At 36.6% G+C, this 25674-nt stretch overlaps 1 protein-coding gene across 5 annotated transcripts in view; it reads left to right on the top strand.

The window, feature by feature from the left end:
- FCHO2 (FCH and mu domain containing endocytic adaptor 2) overlaps positions 1-25674 on the top strand; it is a 115930-nt gene that overhangs the window by 33873 nt on the left and 56383 nt on the right. For 3 of the 5 annotated variants that reach the window (XM_027100863.1, XM_027100866.1, XM_027100862.1), the window contains exons 6-9: positions 6236-6340; positions 7171-7275; positions 12341-12439; positions 13163-13259. In XM_027100863.1, the coding sequence (XP_026956664.1) occupies positions 6236-6340; positions 7171-7275; positions 12341-12439; positions 13163-13259 (406 nt within the window). The remainder of the gene's footprint in view (positions 1-6235; positions 6341-7170; positions 7276-12340; positions 12440-13162; positions 13260-25674) is intronic. The other 2 variants (XM_027100865.1, XM_027100864.1) reach the window with 1 other exon arrangement.

Genomic DNA, 25674 nt, shown 5'->3' with positions numbered 1-25674 from the left:
CGTTATTGGAAGTTGGGGTTTAAGGATGCAGTTCTGACTGGCAGTCAGGCCAAGGAACCAGTTCATGACTGTTTCGTTCATATCCCCTATATTCTTCCAGGGAATTAATTAAAAGCTACCTTTATAAGACTAATACTAAATTGGGGCCTTGGAGGGCTGGCAGGAGATAACCTGAAACTGCTAAATGGGGATGGGTGAGCATAAATGATAGAATATAACACAATTCTAGGAGGTGATGTTTACCTTGTATTCTATAGAGTTTTTCCAGCATCACTGATGGAGGGAGAGAGAGAAGAGAGAGGGGAAAAAACAAGAAACCTCCCACCTGAAATGAGCAAAAGCACATCTTAAGGAATCTAATATAGCTAATATAGCTTTCCCTGCTATACAACAGTAGAGTGTTCCTGTGAAACCTTTCATAAGCCAAAATGGCGTAAGCAGAGAAGAAAGTACCTTAGAACACATCTTGCTAATGCATGCACAAAATAAATTGAGATAAAGCACAGATGCTTACAGACACAGTTCAAAGCTTTGGAGACCGATGCTGAGTGTAGATCCTGGGAAGGAGCTTGGTGGTGCCACTTTCACTGCTTCTCAGAGTGTGCGCTGCCTCTGTAACGGCTCCTGCAAAGCAAACGCTGAATGCTGTTTTTCTTTTCACCTGTTTTTGTAAAAGTGAAAATCCTCTTTGAATGTTTTTCAGTTCGTGAAAACAGGAACTAATATAATTCTTTTGTAAAAGCAAACAAACTTGTAAGACAAACTTTTGAAAAGCAGGGGATACCTCTGCTAAGACAGGTGGCAATAAATTTAACAATTAGAATAAGAATTCACTCCAAATAAAATTTAGATTTATAAAATAGATGATCAGAAACGTTCGTGTTTGTTGAGGATGTTCAGATATGCAAACGAATATAAATTTATATTAAAGAAATTAAGAGAGATAATGAAATAAGATCTAGTAGATGGGAAAACAGCTAACCAGAAAATTTGGCAATGAAATATATGGTTATTGAAATTTTAAAAAAAACAACAGAGAAGACAAACTTTAGAGCTAATATAGTGAAAGATTGAATTTGGGCACTCACCCATAACATAGTACAGAGAATAAAGGTTACCAACATTCATCTGATGTGGATTTCAGAAGAAAAAAAAATGGAGAGGATGGTAGACAGGTAATATTTGAAGAGTTAACAGATCAGAATATTTCAGAATTAAAAAAACTCAGGAGTTCTTAGATCAAAAGTACATTCTTGGTATTAAGCAGGTTAAATAAAGATAAATTCAGAACGAGGCACCAGAGAAAAAGAGAATATTAAAAGCTACCGGGTATATCTTTTTCCTCACATCTCTGAAATCAGAATGCATCATCAAATGATAGTATCATATAATCACTGTTGGCATGGTGGCACTTGTGGTGTAGTTTCACTGCCTCTGTGAACTTGGTTGTTATATACCTAGTGGCCTGATTGGACAACTGCAACACGTTGATGTTTCAATTAACAGACCACTTTAAGAGCATTGAGGAAGGATTAGTTCTGATTGTTGTCTGAAAACCTTTTGTTGAAACCTGGTAAGATCAAGAAAATGTGAGCACCAGTGTTTGGAAGAAAATCTGGAGATGATAGTGGAACACTTTTAAGAAATGCTCTGTCAGTAATGCTTTTGGTGACATTGAAGATAATACTATGTGGGGAAAAAAGCAGACCTCAGCAGTCCCTGAATTGGAAGTAACTGAGAAGGGTCAGAATCTGACTGTGAAAAAAGATTCAGGAGTATCTCGAAAGTTCATTTTGCAAGCATGAACATTAAGCATAACTACTGAGAGAATAGAAGTATAGTCTAAATCTTCTCAATCAGCAAAAAGAAAAGAAGAGGAAGGGGTGCTTTTTTCTAATTGTTCTGCTCAGAGGTGACATCTTTGCTTGTGATACTAGATGTGTTAATGGGTCTCTGATTTATATATATTCAAATCCAAGCCTAAGTAAATTTATTTTGGCCTGTAATAAATAAGCTCTTTATTAACATGAATGTAGATTTTTTTTAAACATAGATCTTTGAACTGTTTTTCCTTTGGTGAACTTGAAAACATAAACACTTATTGGCTATTATGACATAGTACGCTTCTCATCTTCATTCACAAACCCTTATTTTTATAAAGCACCATTTAGAAGTTACTCATATTTGTGGACTATGACAGAGTACTTATTTTATATGTATATATTTGATTCATAGGAGTTTACTATAAAAATTATAGACACTTAAACAGAAATATTTCTGGTAGTACATCAGTAAACTTATTTATAATGCTAAGGAAATGAATAAAATGTAGGATTTATTTTGTTATCAGTAGGTAATCTATTAAGGCCAGTCTTTTGTTTATGAGAAGAAATGTAGCTATTGCTTTTAAAGCATAAGTTGCTATGCTCCAACATCCCTTTTAATAATCACTTTACAAAAGTGGTCAAGTTTGTTACTACTGGGGCATTTAATTTCTGTGAGTCTACCCTAAGAATTTATAGTTTTACTAAGCAAAGATACTATTTAGAAAGTCATTTTGACTTAACTGAGTGTTGCTGTATAGTCATTTCCTATGAGAGATGTTTCTTGCTTTCAAAAAATATATATATTCCCAATACGATTACATTCTTTTTTTTTTTTTTTTTTTTTTTTTTTTTTGCGGTACACAGGCCTCTCACTGTTGTGGCCTCTCCCGTTGTGGAGCACAGGCTCTGGACACACAGACTCAGCGGCCATGGCTCACGGGCCCAGCCGCTCCATGGCATGTGGGATCTTCCCAGACCGGGGCACGAACCTGTGTCCCCTGCATCGGCAGGCGGACTCTCAACCACTGTGCCACCAGGGAAGCCCACGATTACATTCTTTTTAAAAATAAATTTATTTATTTATTTATTCGTTTAATTTTTGGCTGTGTTGGGTCTTTGTTGCCGTGCACGGGCTTTCTCTGTTTGCAGTGAGCGGGGTCTACTCTTCGTTGTGGTGCGCAGGCTTCTCATTGCAGTGGCTTCTCTTATTGCGGAGCGCGGGCTCTAGGCTCATGGGCTTAAGTAGTTGCAGCACACAGGCTCGGTAGTTGTGGCTCATGGACTCTAGAGCGCAGGCTCAGTAGTTGTGGCGCACGGGCTTAGTTGCTCCGCAGCATGTGGGATCTTCCTGGACCAGGGCTCGAACCCGTGTCTCCTTCATTGGCAGGCAGATTCTTAACCACTGCACCACCAGGGAAGTCCAGAATATGATTACATTCTAAAGTGGCCTCTATATTCTTTTATAGGATACCCTTAGTTTTCTTTAAATTTTTTTGTCATTACTTAAAATACCTTGTTAATCAATAAACTCTTTAAAGAAATTTATTCATTATTAAGTACTACTTTTGCCAGTTTTCTAAGATACTTCTTTAAGTTGGTATGTAATTTCCTTATTCTGACATATGATGTTTACCTTTGAAGAGTGAAAGCTGATGTAAAAAATATATTAGAACTTATAAAGGGTATCTTCTTTCTTTTTTTGTAAGTGAGAAACCATTATGTTGTCTACAGTGCAACATGTGTCTACTAGGAAATATCAGCAATATTATTTGAACTTTTCCTGTTTATTAATATAATAAAAATTAAGAGTTTACTTTAAATATAGGCTATAGACTCAGTTCTTCCCTTTTTAAATGGTTCATTCACATATTTTCTGATGGTTGGATTATGAATTTGTATGCCTGTCATCATGCTAGTTGTTATGAAGGTTCTTAAAGGCTGAGTACATATTATCTCCTCTGTCTTCAAGAAGCTTCCTTCTTTTTGAGGAGCTAAGACTTATTGAATAGTACAGAACAAGAGGCTACTAGAGAAAGGTTTTAATGGTAAGTTTAGAAAGGGAGGTGTCTTATTTTGTGTAGAACCTGTAATGGAATAAATTACTTTAAAAAAAGTATGGACACAATCATTATAGTTATATTTTGAGGGACTTTTCCATTGTTTATGAATTTCCTTTCAAATTTCAAATGCTCATGTATTTATCAACAGCCGACACATAAATTATAAGGCAATAACTTAATAGGCAGCAGAGGAAAAGAGTAGTGTTAGGATGAAGAAGAAGCAAAGAAGAAGGGGCTCCCAGTGGGAATATATCATTTTGCTAGACTATGTCATTAAAAATCACTCCATGGACTGTGGGTTGCTTGTTACTCTTGTATAGACTGAAAATTTAGGTAGCTGGAAGAAATTCTCTTCTTCCAAGTCTCTTGGCATAACAAAATCCAAAAGGAAACGCAGATAACCATGGCATTAAAATTGTTTTTAAAATAAATTCTAGCAAACTTGGTTATCTGGACTTCCCGTGAAGGTAGTTTTTCAACTCTAAATATCCATCTCATCTAATTGTTAAATGTTTGAAAGGGCAAGGATGTTAGAGGAAGTATATTAACGGTAGTATAAAATAATGTCATACGGCTAGACAATGGGAAGAGAGTTTAAAAAAAGGTCCGTAGGAGCAAACTAGAAAATCATTGTAGGTTTTAGACACTTACTCTAGGGGTAGAGCTTAGAACAGCTCTTAGATATAATAACAGCAAAGTGTAACAGCAAAATATAATGATGTATGTTCCTGTTGATGTTTAATAGCAGATACTATTTATTTTGTAGTCCCTGTCCCAAGCATTTACATAAATTACATTTCATCTGTGCCAAAGCTCTAAAAAAAATATGTGGTATTTCCATTTTAGGAATGAGAGAACTATATAAAACTGAAAGTCAACTGGGTAGTAAATTGTAGAGCTAAAAGTTGAATCCAGTTTCTTTTGGCTCCGAAACCAGTTCTGATACAAGATACCGTTTTGATACACTACAAGATAAAGTGGCATCCTATATTCTTTATTTAAGAAGGCCCACAAGCATAAAGCATATATGTTTAATATAATATATGCAATTATATTTTAGAGAGAGTACAGAGTTGCCTTTTTAAAGAATAAGACTGTATGCATCGCTTGCCAACCCCAAACCTCCAGGTAAACCCAACTTCTGTTTCAAATACTTATTCTTAGACTCCTGAACATAGCTGGAGATAATTACCTACTGGCTCTGATTGGCTCTGCACAAATTCCAAGTTTTGCAGCTTAGCCCTCAGTGGCTCTTTGCAAGACTTTTACTCCTGTAGTTATTACCAGTTGCATCCTCCACAACCATGGTTTGAAACTTTCTTTATTCTCCTGAAGTTCCCAACCCTACCCTACTCTTCTTCACTCGTAGCAGACCCCCTCTTACCTCATCAAGAAAGTGGAGATCTTTTATCTTGAAATCCTATAGCTTTTCTTTTTTTGATCTTCTTTAAACTCTTATTTACTGCAACACCCCTTCCCTTCAAACTTCCTGTATCCAAATTGATCAATCCTTTGAGAATAATCAGATTTCTTGATAGCCACATGTCTGCCCCAACCTACAAGTGACACATAGTTTTTCTTCTTCCTTAATGTCCATCTTCCATAAAATTTGTTTTTACTTCTTTGTTACTTTCCACCAGTTTCTAGCTGTTTATGTATATGGGTTATACTTCTTCTATGAAGTCCCTGAAGAAACGATCTCTATATAATTTGTATTCATATTCGTCACTGCCTAATATTTAACATATTATTAAGTTTTTATTGAGTAAGTAACTTTGATAAAATTAGAACTATAATAATGCAGTAACAATTTCTTGAAAAATAGGCAATGATTAAAAAGAAATTTATAGATTTTCCGGAGCACAATGGAAACTGAGAAACCTCAAGGAAAATTGATTTTTTTTTTTCAACTTTTGAGCTAGCTTTATAGTCACTGATCAGACATTAAATGGAATATCTGTTGTGGAAGGAAGAAAGACTCACAGGTGTGTAAAGGAGTGTCAAGCATATTCTGAGGGTATTGTCACAGTATTGTTTGTTGAATTTTTAGTAACATTGTACTATTATGTGGTTGTGTGATCTTACTCTGGGTTATAAAATGAAAGTATTTTAACTTTTTAAAACACGTTCCATCAGACAAGAGAATTAGCATTTAATTTCTGCATTATTGTGTGACTGTAACAAAAAATACCACTAAGGAGGACTTAAAAAAAGGTATTAGTTTTTGTCATCTTGAACTCAACATAGGCCTCATTTCTTAAAATGCACTTAAATTATTATTTCATATAAACTTATATCAGGAAATAAAAAATATTTTGTATAGTTCAAAATGTTTCTGTTTTGTTACAGGCAACTGTTAAATCTAAGAAAGCTACAGATACCTATAAACTCTATGTGGAAAAATATGCATTAGGAAAAGCTGATTTTGAACAGAAAATGACAGAAACAGCTCAGGTTGGTATTTTTAAGGCTTTAAATCTAAAACAGGATATTTGTGTTTATTGTTTGTAAATTATAATAAATTATATTAGTGATAAAAATAATATAATTTTTCTGTCATAAAATTTTTTAGTATTAAAAAATGTTAAAATGCACAATCTCAGTGTTTTAATAATGCTGTTTTAAAAATATACATCTTGTTTTGGAGATTGAAGACCAAGAATCAATAGTTATAATATCATAAGGGATTATTCAGATTGACTAGAATGTTTAAGGAGCATTGGAGAAAATGAGGACATTGGTAGATGATGAAGACAGTAATGATTATGTATGGGTTTTAAAATTGACTTAAGAAGAAAACTGGAAATGACTCAGTGCTGAGGATATAGTGGTTAACAAAACAGTCAAGAATCCCTGCTCTCATAGAACTTCCATTTTAGTAAGGGAAGACAGACAATCAGTTAAAAAACGTCTGTCTCGGGCTTCCCTGGTGGCGCAGTGGTTGAGAGTCCGCCTGTCAATGCAGGGGACACGGGTTTGTGCCCCGGTCCGGGAAGATCCCACATGCCGCAGAGTGGCTGGGCCCGTGAGCCATGGCCGCTGAGCCTGCGCGTCCGGAGCCTGTGCTCCGCAACGGGAGAGGCCACAACAGTGAGAGGCCCGCATACCGGGAAAAAAAAAAAAAAAAATCTGTCTCTATAAGCTTGGGATAAATTATATTCAATTTGATGTTCTTAGAGCCTTAGTTAAAGGCCTAGATTTAAGATGGGTGCCTTTTATGAATTATACCCAAAACTTCTACCTTCACCTCTTGTCCTCTTTTCTTGTTTTGTTTTTCTCCTTAGCACCTGTCATCATCTGACACCATGCATTTAATTTACTGTGTCAGACAGGATAGGATGGTATGGTGCTGTGACAGAGAACCCCCAAAATCTCAGTGGCTTACAATAGCAAGTGTTTATTTTTTATCATGCTACTTGTTCATCATGGCTTAGCTCTTCACTCTGGCCCTGAGGCTGGTGGAAGAACCTCTTCTTAGAACATTCTTAGTCATCATGTTCGAGGGGCTAGAAATATGGTGAGGCACACTGGCTCTTCTACCCACATATTTTGTTGTCTGTCTTCCCCCCACTAAAATATAAGTTCTGTAAGAGCAGGGATTGATTTGTTTACTGCTGTCTCCTCAGCACTTAAAACAGTTTTCAGCTCATGGTAGACACTCTGTAAGTGTGAAGAAGGACCATGAGTCTGACTTTTTGGATTCTAGGGAGTCTTCTTGCTTGGAGTGGTGAATGATTCACACCTCAGAAACAGACGGCTTGCGTGCTTGTGTGCAGGCATCATGCATCCATCTGTACTTACCATGCTGTGGGCACTGTGCTAGACGCTGGGTGTATGCAATATATATGTAAATAAAACAAGTTCTGTCTGCTCTACATGGAGTATACAGTGTAGGGGAGGGAGACAGACATTAAATATATGCTTAAATATAAAGTTACAAATTACTAGAAATGTTACAAAGGAAAAGAACAAGCTTCCATGGGATAGAATAATGGGGTTGACCTAATTTGGATTAGGGAGTTAACGAAAGTCCATTTTGGAGAAGTAACATTTAAAACTGAGACTTGAAGCATCAGTAAGAGACTCATTCTAGGGCAGGAGTGTTCTAGGCATTGGAGACCATGGATGTGAAGACCCAGATGTGTAAAAGAGAGATCACATTCTAGAAAGTAAAAAATGCTTACTGAAACTGAGTAAGGAGAGATGGTGGTTAGAAATGAGGTTAAAGAGATAATCAAGGACCAGGCTTTAGTAAGGGTTTAGGTTTTCTTCCAAGAGCAGTTGGAATACATTGAAGAGCTGTATGCAGGGACGTGACAGGATATGGTCTGCATTTTTAAAGCTAATTCTGACAGTTTCATGAAGAATGGATTATAGTGAGGCCAAAGGAGAATCAAGAGTCCAATTTGGGGCTTCCCTGGTGGCGCAGTGGTTGAGAGTCCGCCTGCCAATGCAGGGGACACGGGTTCGTGCCCCGGTCCGGGAAGATCCCACATGCCGCGGAGCGGCTGGGCCCGTGAGCCATGGCCACACCCGTGAGCCTGCGCATCCGGAGCCTGTGCTCCGCAACGGGAGAGGCCACAACAGTGAGAGGCCCGCATACTACAAAAAAAAAAAAAAAAAAAAGAGTCCAATTTGGAAGGCAGTATCATAGTCCAGTGAGAAGGATGAGGGTCAGTGTGGTGGCCTTGTAGAAGGAGACAAGTGAATGCATTTGGAGATGGCAGGGGTAGGGTGAATGGGAGAATTCTAAAGGGATTCAAGATCTCTTCCAGGTTTTGGCTTGTAAGCCTGTGTGTATAGAGATGAATGGCAAAGGCTAGATGAAGACCCGTTAGTTTGAGGGGTCGGAAGAGCATGAGATGCTCAGTTTTGAACATGTTAATTTTGAGCTGTGTATACCTAAGTGGAGACATCAAATGGGCAGTTTTGGAGGCTGTAAGTAATCTTGCCTGGACATAATATTCACATCCCTTATCCACAATTCTGAATTCCAAAAGCTCTGAAAACCAAGAATCTTTTTCCTGGAACTCAGTTGGCAGCAAAACTTGAACCGATGTGAGGCTAATTTGTAGTCTCTTTATCCTACTTAGACTGAATATACATGTTTTCCTTTAGTGTTTGATAAACAGATGCCACTGCAGATCCTGTTGGTAGTATTATGAGATATATGGTAACACCACATTATCTTTATTTTTAAAAATCCAAAATATTTAAATTCCAAAACAGCTGGTTCCAAAGGTTTTGAATAAAGGATTGGGACTTTATAAAATAGGGGCTGGACAGTACACACAGCCATAATGACATCACCTTTGGATAGAGTGTGGGGAAATAATGGCCAAGCTCTGAGAGGTTCATCATTGTCAGTTTGGGAGAGGAAGAGATGCTGAAACCCAAGTAGGAGAAGCCAGAGAAGGAATAAAACTGGGAAATGTAATGTCATGGCAGCTCGGAAATCATAATGTTTCAAGAAGGGTTTAGTTGTGTTAAATGAGGCTCCATCTCTAGTGAGATAAAAAGTTTCAATTTCTATAGCAACTGAGGTCATTGTAGACTTCAGCAAGTTCTCTTTTATCTTTTAAATCATTAGGAACACTCATTTATAAGGCAGTTATTATTGATTTGTTAATTTCCTATCAAAATGATTAATTTCTATCAGTGAAAATGTTTGCCTTTCAGTTATTTAATTTGAAAAAACAAATTAGAATTTGTTAGAGTCAGTGTTTTTTTTTGTGTTTTTTTGTTTTTTTCTTTCTGTGGTACGCGGGCCTCTCACTGCTGTAGCCTCTCCCGTTGCGGCCATGGCTCATGGGCCCAGCCGCTCCGCGGCAAGTGGGATCTTCCCGGACCGGGGCACGAACCCATGTCCCCTGCATCGGCAGGTGGACTCTCAACCACTGCGCCACCAGGGAAGCCCAGAGTCAGTGTTTTTTGTTTGTATATATTACCTTATAAAGAATCTTCAGCACTCATCTTGCCCTCTCCTTATCTCTTTCTGCTTCCTCATTACATTTTTTCAAATTGCATTTTAACTGTTTATCTTGCCAGTTCCAAGATGGAAACATTAATTTGTTTGAGCAGATGTTTAACCATGGTGCTTTTAAAGTTGATGGTATACTGTGCTGATGTGTATGTGTGTTCTCTCTCATGTTCCCTCTTTGTCTCTCTCTGTCTGTCACACACGCACAACTGTAGGACAGGTGAACTTTTGTTTCTTGATAGACAGTAGACTTTATTTTGGGTTATTTAGAAGGGAAAAGAATTCTTTTGCTTCTCTACTTTCCTTTTGTTCCAGGCCAAGCGGGTTGACTTAATCCTAGTGGGAAGGGGCCTGTCAATCTAGTGAGAATGAAATTTGGGTGGCAGGACATATATTTACCTGGGGTGAAAGAAGTTAGAATTTACTTGGAGTACTTGTGATGTAAGTTTTTGCATTTGAGTTGAGAATAAGCATTATTAAAATTGTGACTCTGTGCTTATGCTTTTCACCACTGTCAGTTAATGACACTTAAAAAACTTGAAACAGTAGGGAGATTTTGTTTACTTTGAACAGTTAGATGGCTAGTTCAAGGAAATTTGAGATTTGCTTGAGCAACACCCTCAGATTAAGGAGTTTTAGTATTAGAGTGCTTTTCTATACCTCTCCTGGCCGACAAAATTGTACTTTTTAAAAAATCTAATATAACAGTACATATGAACACAGTGGATTTGAAATTGCAAGGAGGAAGAACTCTGATTTGTTCAAGAAGATTTATTCATTTATATTCAAACACTTGATACTATATTCCCATTGCTGAATAACTCTGAACTTATTTCGTAGTCACTAATTTTGAGGAATTCTGATATTTAGCAGTCCTCCCACCAAAAATAAAGCACAGTTTCAAGATTGTAGCTGAATCATGCTTTTAGTTTCTGTTTGGCTTCATGCTTCAAGATATTTCTCAATTATTAAGGATCTGACTTATTCAATGTAGGTGTTTCAAAAGAGAATAAGAAGAAGGCACAAGTTTCCTTGGAATTAGGGATCATCCATTTGAAATTAGTGCCTGTTTGACCAAGCTTTCCTGGATTTGGGACTACCTGTCTATGAGAAAATATCTTGTTCATTAAATTGCAGAAATTTAAGCAGAGGGTGAATTCTTATAATATGAACGTAAAATAGGATCATGCTTCTCCTGAATGTTCCTCAGTTCTTAAGGGTAATTCAGGATCTTGCAGTATTGGTATTCTCATTGGACTTGGTCAGAATTAGTCAAGACAAGCACTCTATTTTAACTCATCATTCCTCATGAATAAAATGGATTTAAGTTTTTGGACTTTGTTGCATTACTGCCAAAACTAATTTCACCATAATTGATTTTTTTTTAGAAGTTCAGACCCTTTACACAAATATAGACATGATTATTTGGCTTAGTGATTTCTGATCACGTAACTCAGTGCTGAAGAAAATTGGACATTAAATATGGGGTGAGGGAATTTAATTTGATAAACTAGGGAAAAATAGCAAACATTTAGGCCTGCTCCTTAGAACTGATGTAATTTGGCAAGAAAGTGGGTAATCAGGTTTGTGCACTGGAAATGACAAATGTATTTTTGTTTGAAAATGACTAGTTCAACATTTCCCAAATCCTGTTTTGAGGAATATTATTGTTCTGTGAGATATTAATAGATATTCAGAGAAGAAGAAAAAAGGGTTGTATGGTCAAAGAAATTTGGAACACACTGGGTTAAGCAGAGTGAAACAAGTTTTGATACTTTAGTATTTCTCAGTTACTTCAGTTTTTAATACATTTATTGTGAAGCCAAGTCTAGCAGTGGTTTTCTTCCTGGGGAGTAAATATCAGAATAACCTGGGATTTTTTTTCCAAACAACATTCTTACCTCTTTCCAGCCCATTGCCTAAGTAGTCATGGAGGATCTATTTGTTTTATAGTTTGAAAACATTCTCCAGGTCATCTGAATCATCTCTACCTTCAGTTGAGAACTGCTGGGACAGAGTATACATACAGGCTTTCCCAGATTTCTTTGACCATAGACTGTCTCTTTTGGAGACTATGTATTAACATTTTCAGAATTAGACCTTTTTGAAAGTCTGTGGGCTAGATTGTAAAGTCTTAAGAAGTAAACTGTAGTTTTAGCTCTGCAAACTAATTGTTTCTCAGTTTTTGAAATACTTGGTTTTTTGACACTATTCTCTTCTGGGTCTCCTTCTAATTTTCTGGCCATGATTATAGATTTTAATTTGTGGTATCTTCTGATTCTGAAAAAGTCATATTTGCCTGAGAAATGATGTAACAAAAAGTTAACTTTTTTCAATGCTGTATTTTTCGATGCATTGTTAAATATTAATGATAACTTGACAAATTTGGTTAGCTGTATTAAGATGACTTCTAAAAAGTGTTTTGATTTCAGAATATATCTGTGTGTGTGTAATTTTTTATATTCGCTACCCAGAAATTTCAAGATATTGAAGAAACTCATCTCATTCATATAAAAGAAATTATAGGATCCTTGTCAAATGCTATAAAGGAAATTCATTTACAAATAGGCCAGGTACGTTTTTACTTTTATTGAACTGATTCATGAGAATTTTATGTTCACTTCTGACTCTAAAAATCATAACTCATAACATGATACTGAATTATTTCAGGTAAAGAATATGTATTTACATGTATTAAATACAGAATAACCTGGATTTTACCATCCTATGAAGGATGATAATTTAAATTAATTATGGAGTTAAAATTCTGAAGTTAACAATTTTTGAATATTTCTTTATTACAAAGTTTTACTATTTTAAAATTTAGCATAGCAACTTCAATAAGTTATAGAGCTCGTGCTTAGAAAATTTCCAAAAATATAAAAGTGCCTTAACGATGACATTTGGGGTGCATTGAAATATAATAGAGAAAGATGAATTCTGTTATTCTTGGTTACTAAAATTCTAATACTATTTTCATTGCTGTATAAGTTTTATTTATCGTAAGATTTATGTCCCTAAAACACTCAAAGATAGGAAGAGGACACTGCCTTGACTTCTAAGGCTGTGAGACCGTACGTTAAGGGTTCATGTAAAAAGTGGTTTGTATCCATAGATCTACTAACAGAGTTAGGTAACAGAGCATATTAGGCAAATGAAAGTTCTTAAACGCTCTGGGTCAAAATATATATATTTTGGTATAATGAATTTTAATTGTTTTGTGGAAGTTTTGTCTGAAATACAGTAAGAATATTTATGGAAAGTGAAAAAAATTTATCTTTATTTCATTTTAATAGGTCCATGAAGAATTTATGAATAACATGGCTAACACTACAGTTGAAAGCTTGATACAAAAATTTGCTGAGTCAAAAGGCACTGGGAAGGAAAGACCTGGTAAGATGACAAACTTTGCAAGGAAACATATTCACATTTCCCATCCAGTAACAAATGTGTTTGCCTTTAAATTCCAAAATTGCAAAATGGAGCTTGGGAGATACCTAAAAATCTGTGTGAAATCTCAGATATCATTTACTTTGTGTCTGATGGTATGTTAGGTTTTTGTTTTGACCTTCAGTAGTTAATAATTTAGTACTACTTAAAGTGGTTATCATACCTTTACTAAATTAATATATTACAGTTTATATTTTCAAAAGTAGAGTTAGCAACAGAAGCCCATTTTAATGAGACAAAGAGTGGGAGAGAATATTAAGCCCTCAGAGCATTGAGGCCAGTGGAGAACATTTCGTAAAATTTAATAACTTTTTTCTTTCCTCATTCACATATATATTCAACAAATTTATTTATTGGGTGCTAATAGTATTCTGGGTACCATTTTAGACACTGGGGAATATACCAGTGAGTATAGGCATCCTGGTTCCTATTTTATGAACAAATGATTATGGGTTTCCTTAATCTTACTTTTAATAAGCATGTTATGTTATATCAAATATAATAAGCACCATTCTCTTCTCCTGCTCAGCATACTTACAGTCTTCTAGATTTGTTTTGTTTTGTTTTGTTTTGTTTATTTTTGGCTGCACTGGGTCTTCATTGCTGTGCACAGGCTTTTCTCTAGTTGCGGCGAGTGAGGTCTACTCTTTGTGGTGCGCGGGCTTCTCACTGCGGTGGCTTCTCTTGTTGCTGAACATGGGCTCTAGGCGTGTGGGCTTCAGTAGTTGCAGCACGCGGGCTCAGTAGTTGCAACACGTGGGCCGTAGAGCATGCGGGCTTCAGTAGTTGCGGCACGTGGGCTCAGTAGTTGCGGCGCACAGGCTCTAGGGTGTGTAGGCTTCAGTAGTTGTGGTGCGCGGGCTCAGTAGTTGTGGCGCACAGGCTTAGTTACTCCACGGCATGTGGGATTTTCCCAGACCAGGGATCGAACCCATATCCTCTGTGTTGGCAGGCAGATTCTCAACCACTGTGCCACCAGGGAAGTCCCAAGTCTTCTAGATTTCTTGAATCTATTGGTTACTGTACCATATTCTTGCAAGATACTTGTTTTCATTCCACAGGTAAAAATTATTCAGTCCAGTAAAGAAGTTAAAGTATAGTTTAGAATTCAGAAAAATGAATATGTGATTTGTAGAGAAGTCTGGGAGCCATTTTTCTTCAGTGCAGTTCACAGCTAAGGCTTGAAACCTAAATCATCTTCACTTCCTTTTTCACACGTTTCGTTAAGTTTCAAATGGTATTGATTCAATTCCATTAGTATTTTTCCCTTCAGACCTTCCTTCTTACCTACCTCATTGAATACAGCAGCAGGTTTCTAAATACTGGCACAGTAGAGATTTCTCTAGTCTGTTTTACATGTTGTAGCACATTAATGGTTTGGGTATATAATTATGAACTCATAATGGCATTACTCATAAATCTTTGACTTTTCATTATAGACAGAATGAAATTTAGATTCTGGACTTAGATTCAAAGCTTTTTGGGATCTGCCCTTGCCCAATCTTTTTTTTTTTTAATAGATTTATTTATTTATCTATTTATTTTTGGCTGCGTTGGGTCTTCATTGCTGCGTGCAGGCTTTCTCTAGTTGTGGCGAGCGGGGGCTACTCCTGGTTGCGGTGCATGGGCTTCTCATTGCAGTGGCTTCTCTTGTTGCAGAGCACGGGCTCTAGGCGCGCGTGCTTTAGTTGCTGTGGCTCAAAGGCTCTAGAGCGCAGCCTTAGTAGTTGTGGCTCACGGGCTTAGTTGCTCCACGGCATGTGGGATCTTCCTGGACCAGGTCTCAAACCTATGTCTCCTGCATTGGCAGGGGGATTTTTAACTACTGCGCCAACAGGGAAGCCCCTGCCCTTGTCCAATCTTTAGTCTTGCTTTCCATTTTTCTTTTCTGGCACCTTCCATTGCAGCCAACCTGAATTGCTTGCTGTTTCCTATCCATACCCCACTTTTGCCCTTGGTACCTTAGTTGCCCTTATGTCTGCTCTAGAAAATGCTATATCCCACTCATTTTTCAAATGAATAAATTCTTAAAAAGCCAGGTCACGTGTTACTTCCACCATCAAACAGAGAACTTTGTACCTTTTTTTGGCATTGCTGTTGTCTACCTTAAATTTTAGTAATTGTGCTTTTATGAAGAAAAGTTCTGTTTTTGATTCATCTGTTTATCTTTATTATGTGTAAACAGTACATTTTTGTTGAATGAATGAACAGATGGGCATATAGGTTAGCATGTTAAAGAGGCTGGAATGGGTGGATTTGCTATTAGATAAGTCTTGGTGAAGGAATAGTAAGTAATTATGGTTAAATTTAGTGAATTACTTACTTTGTGCCATGTACTATGTCAACTGCTTTGCAGGCAAACTTTGATCTTCAGGAACTCTTTGAAGTAGGTACTGTTATTCCCATTTTACAGATGATGGAAATATTGAGAGGTTAAATTACTTGCCAAAGCTAAGTACATGCCAGAATACTGGGATTAAATTTCAGGATCCTTGACCTCAAGGCCCATGCTTTGGAGAAATTAGAATAGAACTACCTAAATTTACATATGTAGGAGAATGAGGATGCTGAGATACATAACTACAAAATAGTGTGAAACCCTAAAATTCATTGTAAAGATTAAATTGTAAGTGAAAACCAGTTAAGAGAGGTAAAAACAATTGAATTTTTATATAGAGCATTTAGAAGTATTGATAGAATAAAAGCAAATGTGTATTGGCTGGTTAAAAATGCCTTAGACAGAACTGAATAAGGTTGATAGATTGTATCATTAACAGTATCCTGTTTGTGACATTGTATTGTAGTTTTGCAAAATGTTATCATTGCAGGAAACTGGGCAAAGTATACAAGGAATCTTGCTGTATTTCTTTTCTTTTTTCTTTTTTTAGAACTGTACCGTGAATCTACAATTATCTCAAGAAAAATTTCAGTTACTTTCTTATCTGTGGTGTAGCACACTACTTAGCCCTGTGGTTTGTGGTCTATTCTTTACTACCAGTGAGACCTATAAGCCTCAGTACCCTCATCTATAAAGTGAGGATAATAATAGTACCTACCTCATGGGGTGGTTGTGAGGTTTTTATTGACTACTTAATAAATGGTATTTTCTAAAAATTAATACATACCTGATTAATAGTTAGCTACTCTTGGTTATTGTTTATAAATTTAAATTTAATGGCCTCAAGATATACGGCATGTAGAAAATTTCTGTAACTAAATGGTAAGAGGGAAGTGAAGATTGTGGTGACATGGGCTTTCCTAGAATTACTGAACCCAGAATTAGGTGACTGTTTCAGGCTGACTGTTGACATTGTGTATATGTCAGGCTGACTGTTGACATTGTGTATATGTGACTGATTTTCAAAATAAGTGATCCTAGAACTAATTTAAGGGGAAAAAAGGGAGTGGTGTGGGTGTGGAATGGAAAGAATAAGTATTACTTCTCCAGTTGACTTGTGGGTGAAGAGTTACAGCTCTTTCGTACATATTTGTTCTATTTATGTCACTAGAGGGGAGTCCATTACAGTGATGGAAATTTTGTGTTCCTCAGAAAAATAACACGTGATTGTGGATTTTGTTTTGTAAGAAGTATTCTAACCTTGAGTTGTATATACTATTTTACTGTTAACATTTTTCTCTCCTGTTTTGTAAGGGCTCCCTCTGGTGGATGAGTTCCTCTGTAAACTGGTTTTAGGCCTACGGGAAACACATTTTAAAAAGAAAGAGAGAGACAAATACCGTATGCTAACACATATATATGGAATTAAAAAAAAAAATGTCATGAAAAACCTAGGGGTGAAACAGGAATAAAGACACAGACTTACTAGAGAATGGACTTGAGGCTATGGGGAGGGGGAAGGGTAAACGGTGACAAAGCAATAAAGAGGCATGGACATATATACACTACCAAACGTAAGGTAGATAGCTAGTGGGAAGCAGCCGCATAGCACAGGGACATCAGCTCGGTGCTTTGTGACCGCCTGGAGGGGTGGGATAGGGAGGGTGGGAGGGAGGGAAACGCAAGCGGGAAGAGATATGGGAATATATGTATATATATAACTGATTCATTTTGTTGTGAAGCTGAAACTAACATACCATTGTACAGCAATTATACTCCAATAAACATGTTAAAAAAAAAAAAAAAAAAAAAGAAAACAAGAGGCCCAGTTCTTTAAAAACTTTGTATAACTGAAAGTTAACCTATTTCTCTTGGACTGAAAAATTTCTTTAGTCAGTTATCTGTTGAGATATATAACCTCTAACTTTATGTCTTCAATTCTCCTATGTAAATCAAACACTTTGAGAGCATTAAATTTTTTTCCTATTCATTGAGACTATTTTATACTAATTATATGTAGTGTCATTTTTGTCATTACTTTTTTTTATTGAGATATAAGTGACGTATAACATTGTATTAGCTTTAAGGTATGCAACATAATGACTTGATATATGTATGTAATGCAAAATGATTACCAAAGTAAGTTTAGTTAACATCTATTCCCACACATAGTTAAAAATTTTTTTTTCTTGTGATAAGAACTTTTAAGGACTACAGTTGGCCCTGTCTGTCCGAGGATTCCACATCCACGGATATGGAGGGCTGACTGCATTATGCCATGTAAGGGACTTGAGCATCTTCGAAACTTAGTATCTGCAGGGATCCTAAAACCAATTGCCTTTGGATACTGAGGGATGACTGTACTCTTTTAGCGGCTTTCAAATACATAATATAGTATTGTTAACTAAAGTCACCATGCTGTGCATTACATCTGCAGGACTTACTTTGTCTTATAACTGGAAGTGTGTATGTTTTGACCACCTTTACCCGTTTTGCCTAGTGGGGGACACCCCGCATCTGTACTCTGTATCTATAAGTCCAGGTTTTTTTTAGATTCCACATGTAAGTGAGATCATACAATATTTGTCTTTCTCTGACTTACTTCACTTAGCATAATGCCCTCAAGTCCATCTGTGCTGTCACAAACGGCAGGATTTCCTTCCTTTTTATGGCTGAATATTTTGTTTGTATGTGTGTGTGTATATATACACACACACATATGTATATATAGACACACACCGTATTTTCTTTATCCATTCATCTGTCAGTAGACAGGTTGTTTCCATGCCTTTGCTGTTATAAATAATGCCACACTGAACATGGTAGTGCAGATATTTTTTTGAGATGGTGATTTTTCTTCAGATAAATATGCAGAAGTGGAATTGCTAGATCATATGGTAGTTCTATTTTTAATTTTTTGAGGAACCTCCAGACTGTTTTTGTCGTTACTTTTTCAGTGTTGTAGTGCCTTGCCTTCTGGAATTTGAGTCACTTTAAGTGTATGCTTTGAGTATATCAAAGCACCTGTGGTCTGAAACAGTCATGAATAAACAGGTGTTTTCTAATTTTGAATGTCTTGTTATGTTCTAACGACATTATCCTAGTATTTCTACCCATTCTCATATGTTTTAGTTGTAAAAGGAGATTAAAATCCATATTTTTGAAATTTCCTGTTTTACAGTCATTCCGCTAATTTCACTGTATACTTTTCATAAAAGTTAAGCAAGTTTCCATTTATAAGAAACAAGGATAGATAACTTAAAAAGTTGGTAGGCCATTGTCTAATATGTTTAAATAAAATATTTTTTTGCAGAGTTTATTTATATTTTCATTATATGATAATATAAGTTTATAGCTTCCATTTGAGGACTTCCAGGGACTATAGTGTGTTTAAAGATACAAATAGAAAAAGCCCCAGAAAGGTAGACATAAAATATTGAAACAGCCAGCCACAAAGAGAAAGGGAAAAATGAGATTCTTGTGGTCAGACCGGCTAAATGTGAAATTAATTTATTAGTTTAGATATTTGGAATATTCTAGCTTCTACATTAGGTATATTATTTTAAAGTATGGGGGTGGTGGTGGCAGTGGGATGAATTGGGAGATTGGGGTTGGCATATATACACTAATATGTATAAAATAGATAACCAGTAACCTGCTGTATAAAAAAAATAAAATAAAATTCAAAAAAAGTGAAAAGAGATTAGATCAGTGGTTACCAGTGTCAGGGGGACAGGGGGTGTGGGGCTGGGGAACTGAATGAAGGTGGTCAAAAGGTACGAACTTTCAGTTATAAGATAAATAAATCTTGGGGATGTAATGCACAAGATGATGACTCTGGCTAACACTGCAGCATGGTGTATCTGTAAGTTGCTAAGGGAGTAATCCCTAAAAGGTCTCACCACAAGGGAAACAATTGGGGGGATTAACTGTATGAGGAGATGAATATTAACTAAATTTATTGTGGCAGTCATTTCACAGTATACGTATGTCAGGTCATTATGTGGTATAACAGACTTATACAGAGCTGTATGTCAATTACATCCCAATAAAAATGGGAAATAAAAGAAAAAAGAATAAAGTATAGGGTACAAGTATATAGATTAAAAAAAAAAACAAAAAAAACTAGTGATCATCTTTCCAGACCCCTCAAGGATTTAAGAGTAATGCCAAACCTATAAATGGAACCTCCTTCCACTCCCTCCATGAAATTTTTTTTTTTAATTCAGAGAAGTAGAAACCCTTTCGTAGAAAGCAAAATTAAAAATAGCCAAGAAGATCAAAGACCCACAAACCACACCAGATATTTTGTGATTACTTGGTTTTTCTATTTGATAGCAAGTGGGGACGACTAGAGAAAGAGAAAAGAAGAATGGATGATGATTAGTGAAGAGGATAATGTAGATTAGCCCACATAGAGTAAAAGAGGAGAACTCCCAAAGAAAATAACACAGAGAAGCTTCACCTTATGAAGGCGTACACCTTCACCTGTTGTGTCCTAACCACCTAGGATAGAGGCATAGAACTCTGCCCTGTGGGACGCATATGCCTCCTGATAGTGATTATCTTTTAGAGCAGGAGTCTGCAGACTCTGGCCACCGAGCCACATTGAGCTTTGCCTCTTTTTTGAGGCCTACAGCAAAGAATGATTGGCAGTGGGGTGGGGGCGGGGGCGGGGACGGGACAGTATTTTGTGATACATAAAATTGTAAAATTCAGATATCAGCGTCCATGAAAGTTTTTTTGAACACAGCCACACTTGTTTATGTACTGTCTTGACTGCTTTCACACTACAACAGCAGAGGTCACTAGTTGTGACAGACTTTATGACCTACAATGTCCAAAATATTTACCATCTTGACTTCTTACAGAAGACCTTTGCCTAACTCTTTGTTAGGAAATGTACTTCTTGTGTAGTATAGTAGCAGGTATGTCATAATACGTTAGAATTGTGTAGCTCATAACAATATGTAATCTTTTTTCAAAAGATTACTGTTCTTCTTGGATTCAGAAATCATTTAATCTGATATCCTGCACTAACTACATCTGCAGTCATATCACAGCACAGTAACTGATCATCATAATAAGAATCCTAAATTGTGAAGTAAAGCTTAAACTGTTTTGAGCAGGCTTTAAGGAAAGCTTAGTTCATTAACTTGAAGTATAAACACTGACAAAAAAATAGAAGTAAAAAAGTAAGCTGATTACAGTTTTTACGTATGCCTAAGAATTAGGACAGAGTTTCAGGTTTTTGCAGTACGTAAAAGAAGTTAAATCAACCTGAACTTAAAAGGAAGTTTATGGGAAAGAAACTGAGGTATCCCAAGGATTCAAAATCAGGGATATAGCCAGGCTGCAGAAGGAAACCCACACCAGTAGGAACACTAGGTATCATTTTTCCTTTATTGAGTCTCTGCATTTTACTGCTTTATTTATTTATTTATTTTTTTCTTTGCAGAATAGCTTTCTTTGCTTCTCCAGGTACATGATGTAAAGTGATCTCCTAGTAATTTCTAGGTATTTCCACTTGTTCCTTAATTGTAGCCACAGCTCAGAATTAACCCAGGTTTTTATCCCTCTTCTAGACCAGAAAGAAACTGGTCTAGGTAATCTTGGATTGGGGTAACCTTCTTTCTAGTCCAGTCAATTCTGACTAGGTCATGGCTTCTGTACCACTCGTGAGGAAGGGGGAAGTTCCCAGAGAAAAGAGATTATAGTGAGCAGAGTATAAGCCTTAAAGGTTTCATCAGGATCACAGAAAGTGAAAACATGACTCAGTCTGGGAGTATGGAGGCAGTGTCAGATTTTCGATGTAGGAGGAGATTATATTTCACTGCCAAGATGCTGTGTTTGGAGAACTAGATGAAAATTTAGAAGGTTTAACTGTGACTGAAATTCCATGGTTGAAAACCCATTCCTTTGATTTAAGACCATCCTTTGATTTAAGTGATGATTTGCCTCATCACTGCTTCTCAAGCCTTGGATACCTGTGAGAATCATTCGTTGAAAATATTTTCCCTTTGCTTTTAATTTCTCTTTTTTTAAAAAAACGAACAGGGTCTTCCCTGGTGGCGCAGTGGTTAAGAATCCGCCTGCCAGATTTTGCCAGTTCTCCAGAGTCTACACAATTTTCTTCCTAACTGCACCTGCCAGAATTAATTTCTCTTTTCTCTGCTTCCAAGGAGCTGTGCATTTATTACAACACTTGTAACACAACTTGTATCATAGTCTTTTCTATAATTGTATCCCATGTCTCCTTCACTACTGATATGCTGCTTGAAATTGGGGCAAACATGAAATTGATCTTTGTTCCCCCTTGCATCATGCTTCACACACAGTTGTCACGCTATGAACATTTAATTAAATTTATGTTGAGAAAAGTCATTAGATCATAATGGATTAAACATAGATAATTGCAAACACCACTGCCAAAGAATTAAGCCTGATACTGTGAGAAATAAATAGAATAATGTTATGGTGTCCACTTAACTCAGAATTGCTTGAATGTTTAATGAAATAGAATGTGTATATTGTGATAAAAAACTTGAAAGAGACCTGAATATGCAACACAGATATGTTTCTCTCCACCATAAGGCAAGTGGATGAGGGAAAAATAAAGGCCAAAAAACAAAGTGTTGGTTGGGTTGGATAACAGTAAAGCTGGAATACACTCTATGGTCTAATACAAGAAGAAAAAGAATGAAGATGAGACATCGGGTTTTAAAAATCTGTCTGAAATAAAAACTTTATTTGTCAGACTAAAAAAAACAAAAAAAAACAAAAACAAAACAAACAAAACAAACAAAAAAAGAATCCGCCTACCAAAGCAGGGGACATGGGTTTGAGCCCTGGTCTGGGAAGATCCCACATGCCACAGAGCAACTAAGCCTGTGTGCCACAACTACTGAGCCTGTGCTCTAGAGCCCGTGAGCCACAACTGCTGAGGCTGTGTGCCACAACTACTGAAGCCCGTGTGCCTAGAGCCCGTGCTCCGCAAAAAGTGAAGCCACCACAGTGAGAAGCCTGCGCACCGCAACGAAGAGTAGCCCCTGCTCACCACAACTAGAGAAAGCCCACGCACAGCAATGAAGACCCAACACGGCCAAAAATAAATATATATATATATATTTCAAATGCTTTATAAAAAAATAATAATAAAAATTTAAAAACTAACAGCCAGTGCACTATCCCAGAAATTTTGATGTCATTGGTTTAGGGTGGGTCCTTGGTATCACTATATTTTAAAACTCGTCTGATTCTAACATACGGCCATTGTTGAGAACCTGTAGCATTACATCAGTGGATGCTTGTTATAAGTGTAGACTCTCAAGCCCTACCCCAGACCTACTGAATTAGAAGCTGCACTTCAGTGAGATCCCTAGGCAGTTTGTATGTGCAGTAAAATTGGAGAAGCACTGTCTAGACTTACTGAATATCTGGCAGTGGACCCAGGGAATCCCTAGGACTGTAGTTCTCAAAGTGTGATCCTAGGACCATCCACATCACCTGGGAGTTTGTTTAAAATGCAAATTCCTGAGCGCCAACCTAGACCTTCTGTAAAGGACACTCTGCAGGTGGGGCCCAACAATTCGTGGTTTAACAAGCCCTCCTGGTGTTTCTGATACAGGAAGCATTGCTCTAGAAGATTCAGCTAGGACTTGGGATTTGGAACCACTGGACTGAGGAAATTGTTGTTACAAGCCCGCTATTAAAATAAATACTCCTGAAATGAAGTAGCATTGATGTTGCAACTTACTTTCAAATGATTTAACAAGTGAAAGAAGAAAAAAAAAACTACAAGTATGAGTATGTATAGAGGGAGAAAGAGAAAGCAAATATAACAAAAAGTATTATTATCACCCCCCATATCATTCATAAAAATGGTAAGACCTAGGTTCAAAAGGGTAACTAGTCCAAGGTAATCAGCCAAAAAGCAAGTGGCAAAACCAGGACTTGAACTTCCGTGCCCTTTGCACACCACCACAAGACTTTGATGTTCTTTTTCATGTTAGCTTGCCCGGTTCATCATCCCAGGTACCTAGCAATGTGCCTGTGTTCTGTTCCATAGGCCCAGGAGCAAGCTTGAAAATGTCACTGACTCCCATTGTTTGAGTCACCCTCCCCCCACCCTCTTTCTCTTTGTCCCTTCCTCTCCCTCCTCTCTCCCCCACCCCTTCCCCATTATCATCACTTTTTGTTAGACTTTGGGATCTGGCCATGTTTGTATGTTTTACTTTGGCTTTTAATTAGAACTGGTGTTCTGTGGTTTTAGTTGGATATATGCAGAAATATACTTGATTTGAGTAGCCCAGACTTCTTATTTGAGTTCTGAGGCCAGTTTATAGCTAGACAAAGTTGCAGATTTTATTGATGACCTGAGATTTGGAATTGATTCCAAAACAATGGAAACTATTAATTAAATATTTAACTTTTGGCTCACAGGCCCAGCCGCTCCGCGGCATGTGGGATCTTCCCGGACCGGGGCACGAACCCGTGTCCCCTGCATCGGCAGGCGGACTCTCAACCACTGCGCCACCAGGGAAGCCCAGTATTTAACATTTTTTAATACTCTACCTCATTCATGTAGTGATTAAATACATGCAGTGATTAAAGATTACTGTTAAATAAATTCTTTCCTTCTGTAACATTTCTTAAAAATTTTGATCCAAATTAGGTTTGGATGAATTGTTTAGGTTATTGACTTTCTCTTTTTCTTTTGCTAGCAATAATTTATTCCTACATATGATTAAAGCATCATGTGTAAGAATTGTCTTGCTTTGGATCGTTGCCCTCTTTGAGGTCTGCTTTTAATTTCTTCTGCTTTTAATTGAACTCATGATGGCATTTTTAGATAATGTATGAAAGAGCATCAGGAGACAGAGCCAAAATGGTCTTATTTGCTTTTATACAAACTAAATTGCCCTTGCAGCCCAGCATAAAATCTAAGCACTAAGAACACTTATTTATTTTGACAACAGAATTAATTGAGCCTAAAACAGTTGAAATTCCAGTGGTAGCAAACTATTCTTTCTGACTCTCACTCTGGTACTTTCAAAAAAAGTAACTTGTCTTATGATTAAAGAGCAGAATGATGGGCGGTGTACTGCATTTGGGGGAAATGGTGAATAAACTTTCTACTTGTGAAACAGTTCAGAAGTGACATGCTACAAGGGGGGTCAGAATGTGCATTGATATCCAGCTGAGCTGTCAACTGGCTCTGAGCCAGGCACGCAGAGCTTTGCCATGTGAAGCAGCATGTGGAGCGTATGCCATTTGAAAAACAAAATCTTTTTCATGCATGATTTAATGGTTTTTTTAAGAGTATATATTTAGTTTTATTTTTCTAGAAACTGTTAGTGTTTCTGTTTTTAATAGAAAAGCTTATGTGTGGATGGGACTCAGTTAAAATGTTTTAATATATATTTTACAATTTGAAAGGATTTGGCATCTTATATTTCAAAAATGTCATTTTGAATAGCTTATTTTTATTGGATATTTTTCTGTTTCAAATGGATTTTAAGAGGATGTTTTTAAAAGATAAAGAGAACAGTGATCAAGATATCTGGTATAGGAGAGATGTTTTGTGAGGAAAAAATGTAGAATTTTGTTTGAAGGGACTGATGTTTATAGAGTTAATGGATGCCTTTACTATTTTCATATATATGATAACATCCAAAGATCTTAATATATACTATATATTTTTTTGATGGGTGGTTATATTCTCTCAAGCTTTGTTAGTAAGTGATAAAACTAATAACACATAATAAGCTGTTGGTAATTTAAGTAGAAATTTTTCATTCTTAATAATTCTTACACCAAGCAAAAAGTTGCTGTTTATCAGATGCACATACTACTAAAATTCTTTATCTTTATTGATCTTTCAGTTCTCATCTCTTTGTAAACTGTTAATGTAGGCCTTTAAAGGGTTCTAAGAACAAGCTCATTACCCTTTCATTTAAAGAATTCTTAGCTTAAAGATTTACAGAGTGGACTTGAAGTCCTTGAAATTTTAATTGGGCT

The sequence above is a fragment of the Aethalodelphis obliquidens genome, unplaced genomic scaffold (assembly GCF_003676395.1).
Source record: "Aethalodelphis obliquidens isolate GAN/ISIS:26980383/991018 unplaced genomic scaffold, ASM367639v1 scaffold4, whole genome shotgun sequence".
In the NCBI taxonomy this organism is placed as follows: Eukaryota; Metazoa; Chordata; class Mammalia; order Artiodactyla; family Delphinidae; genus Aethalodelphis; species Aethalodelphis obliquidens.
Note: the sequence above shows the minus strand (reverse complement) of the source record. Positions and strands in the feature narration are given on the sequence as shown.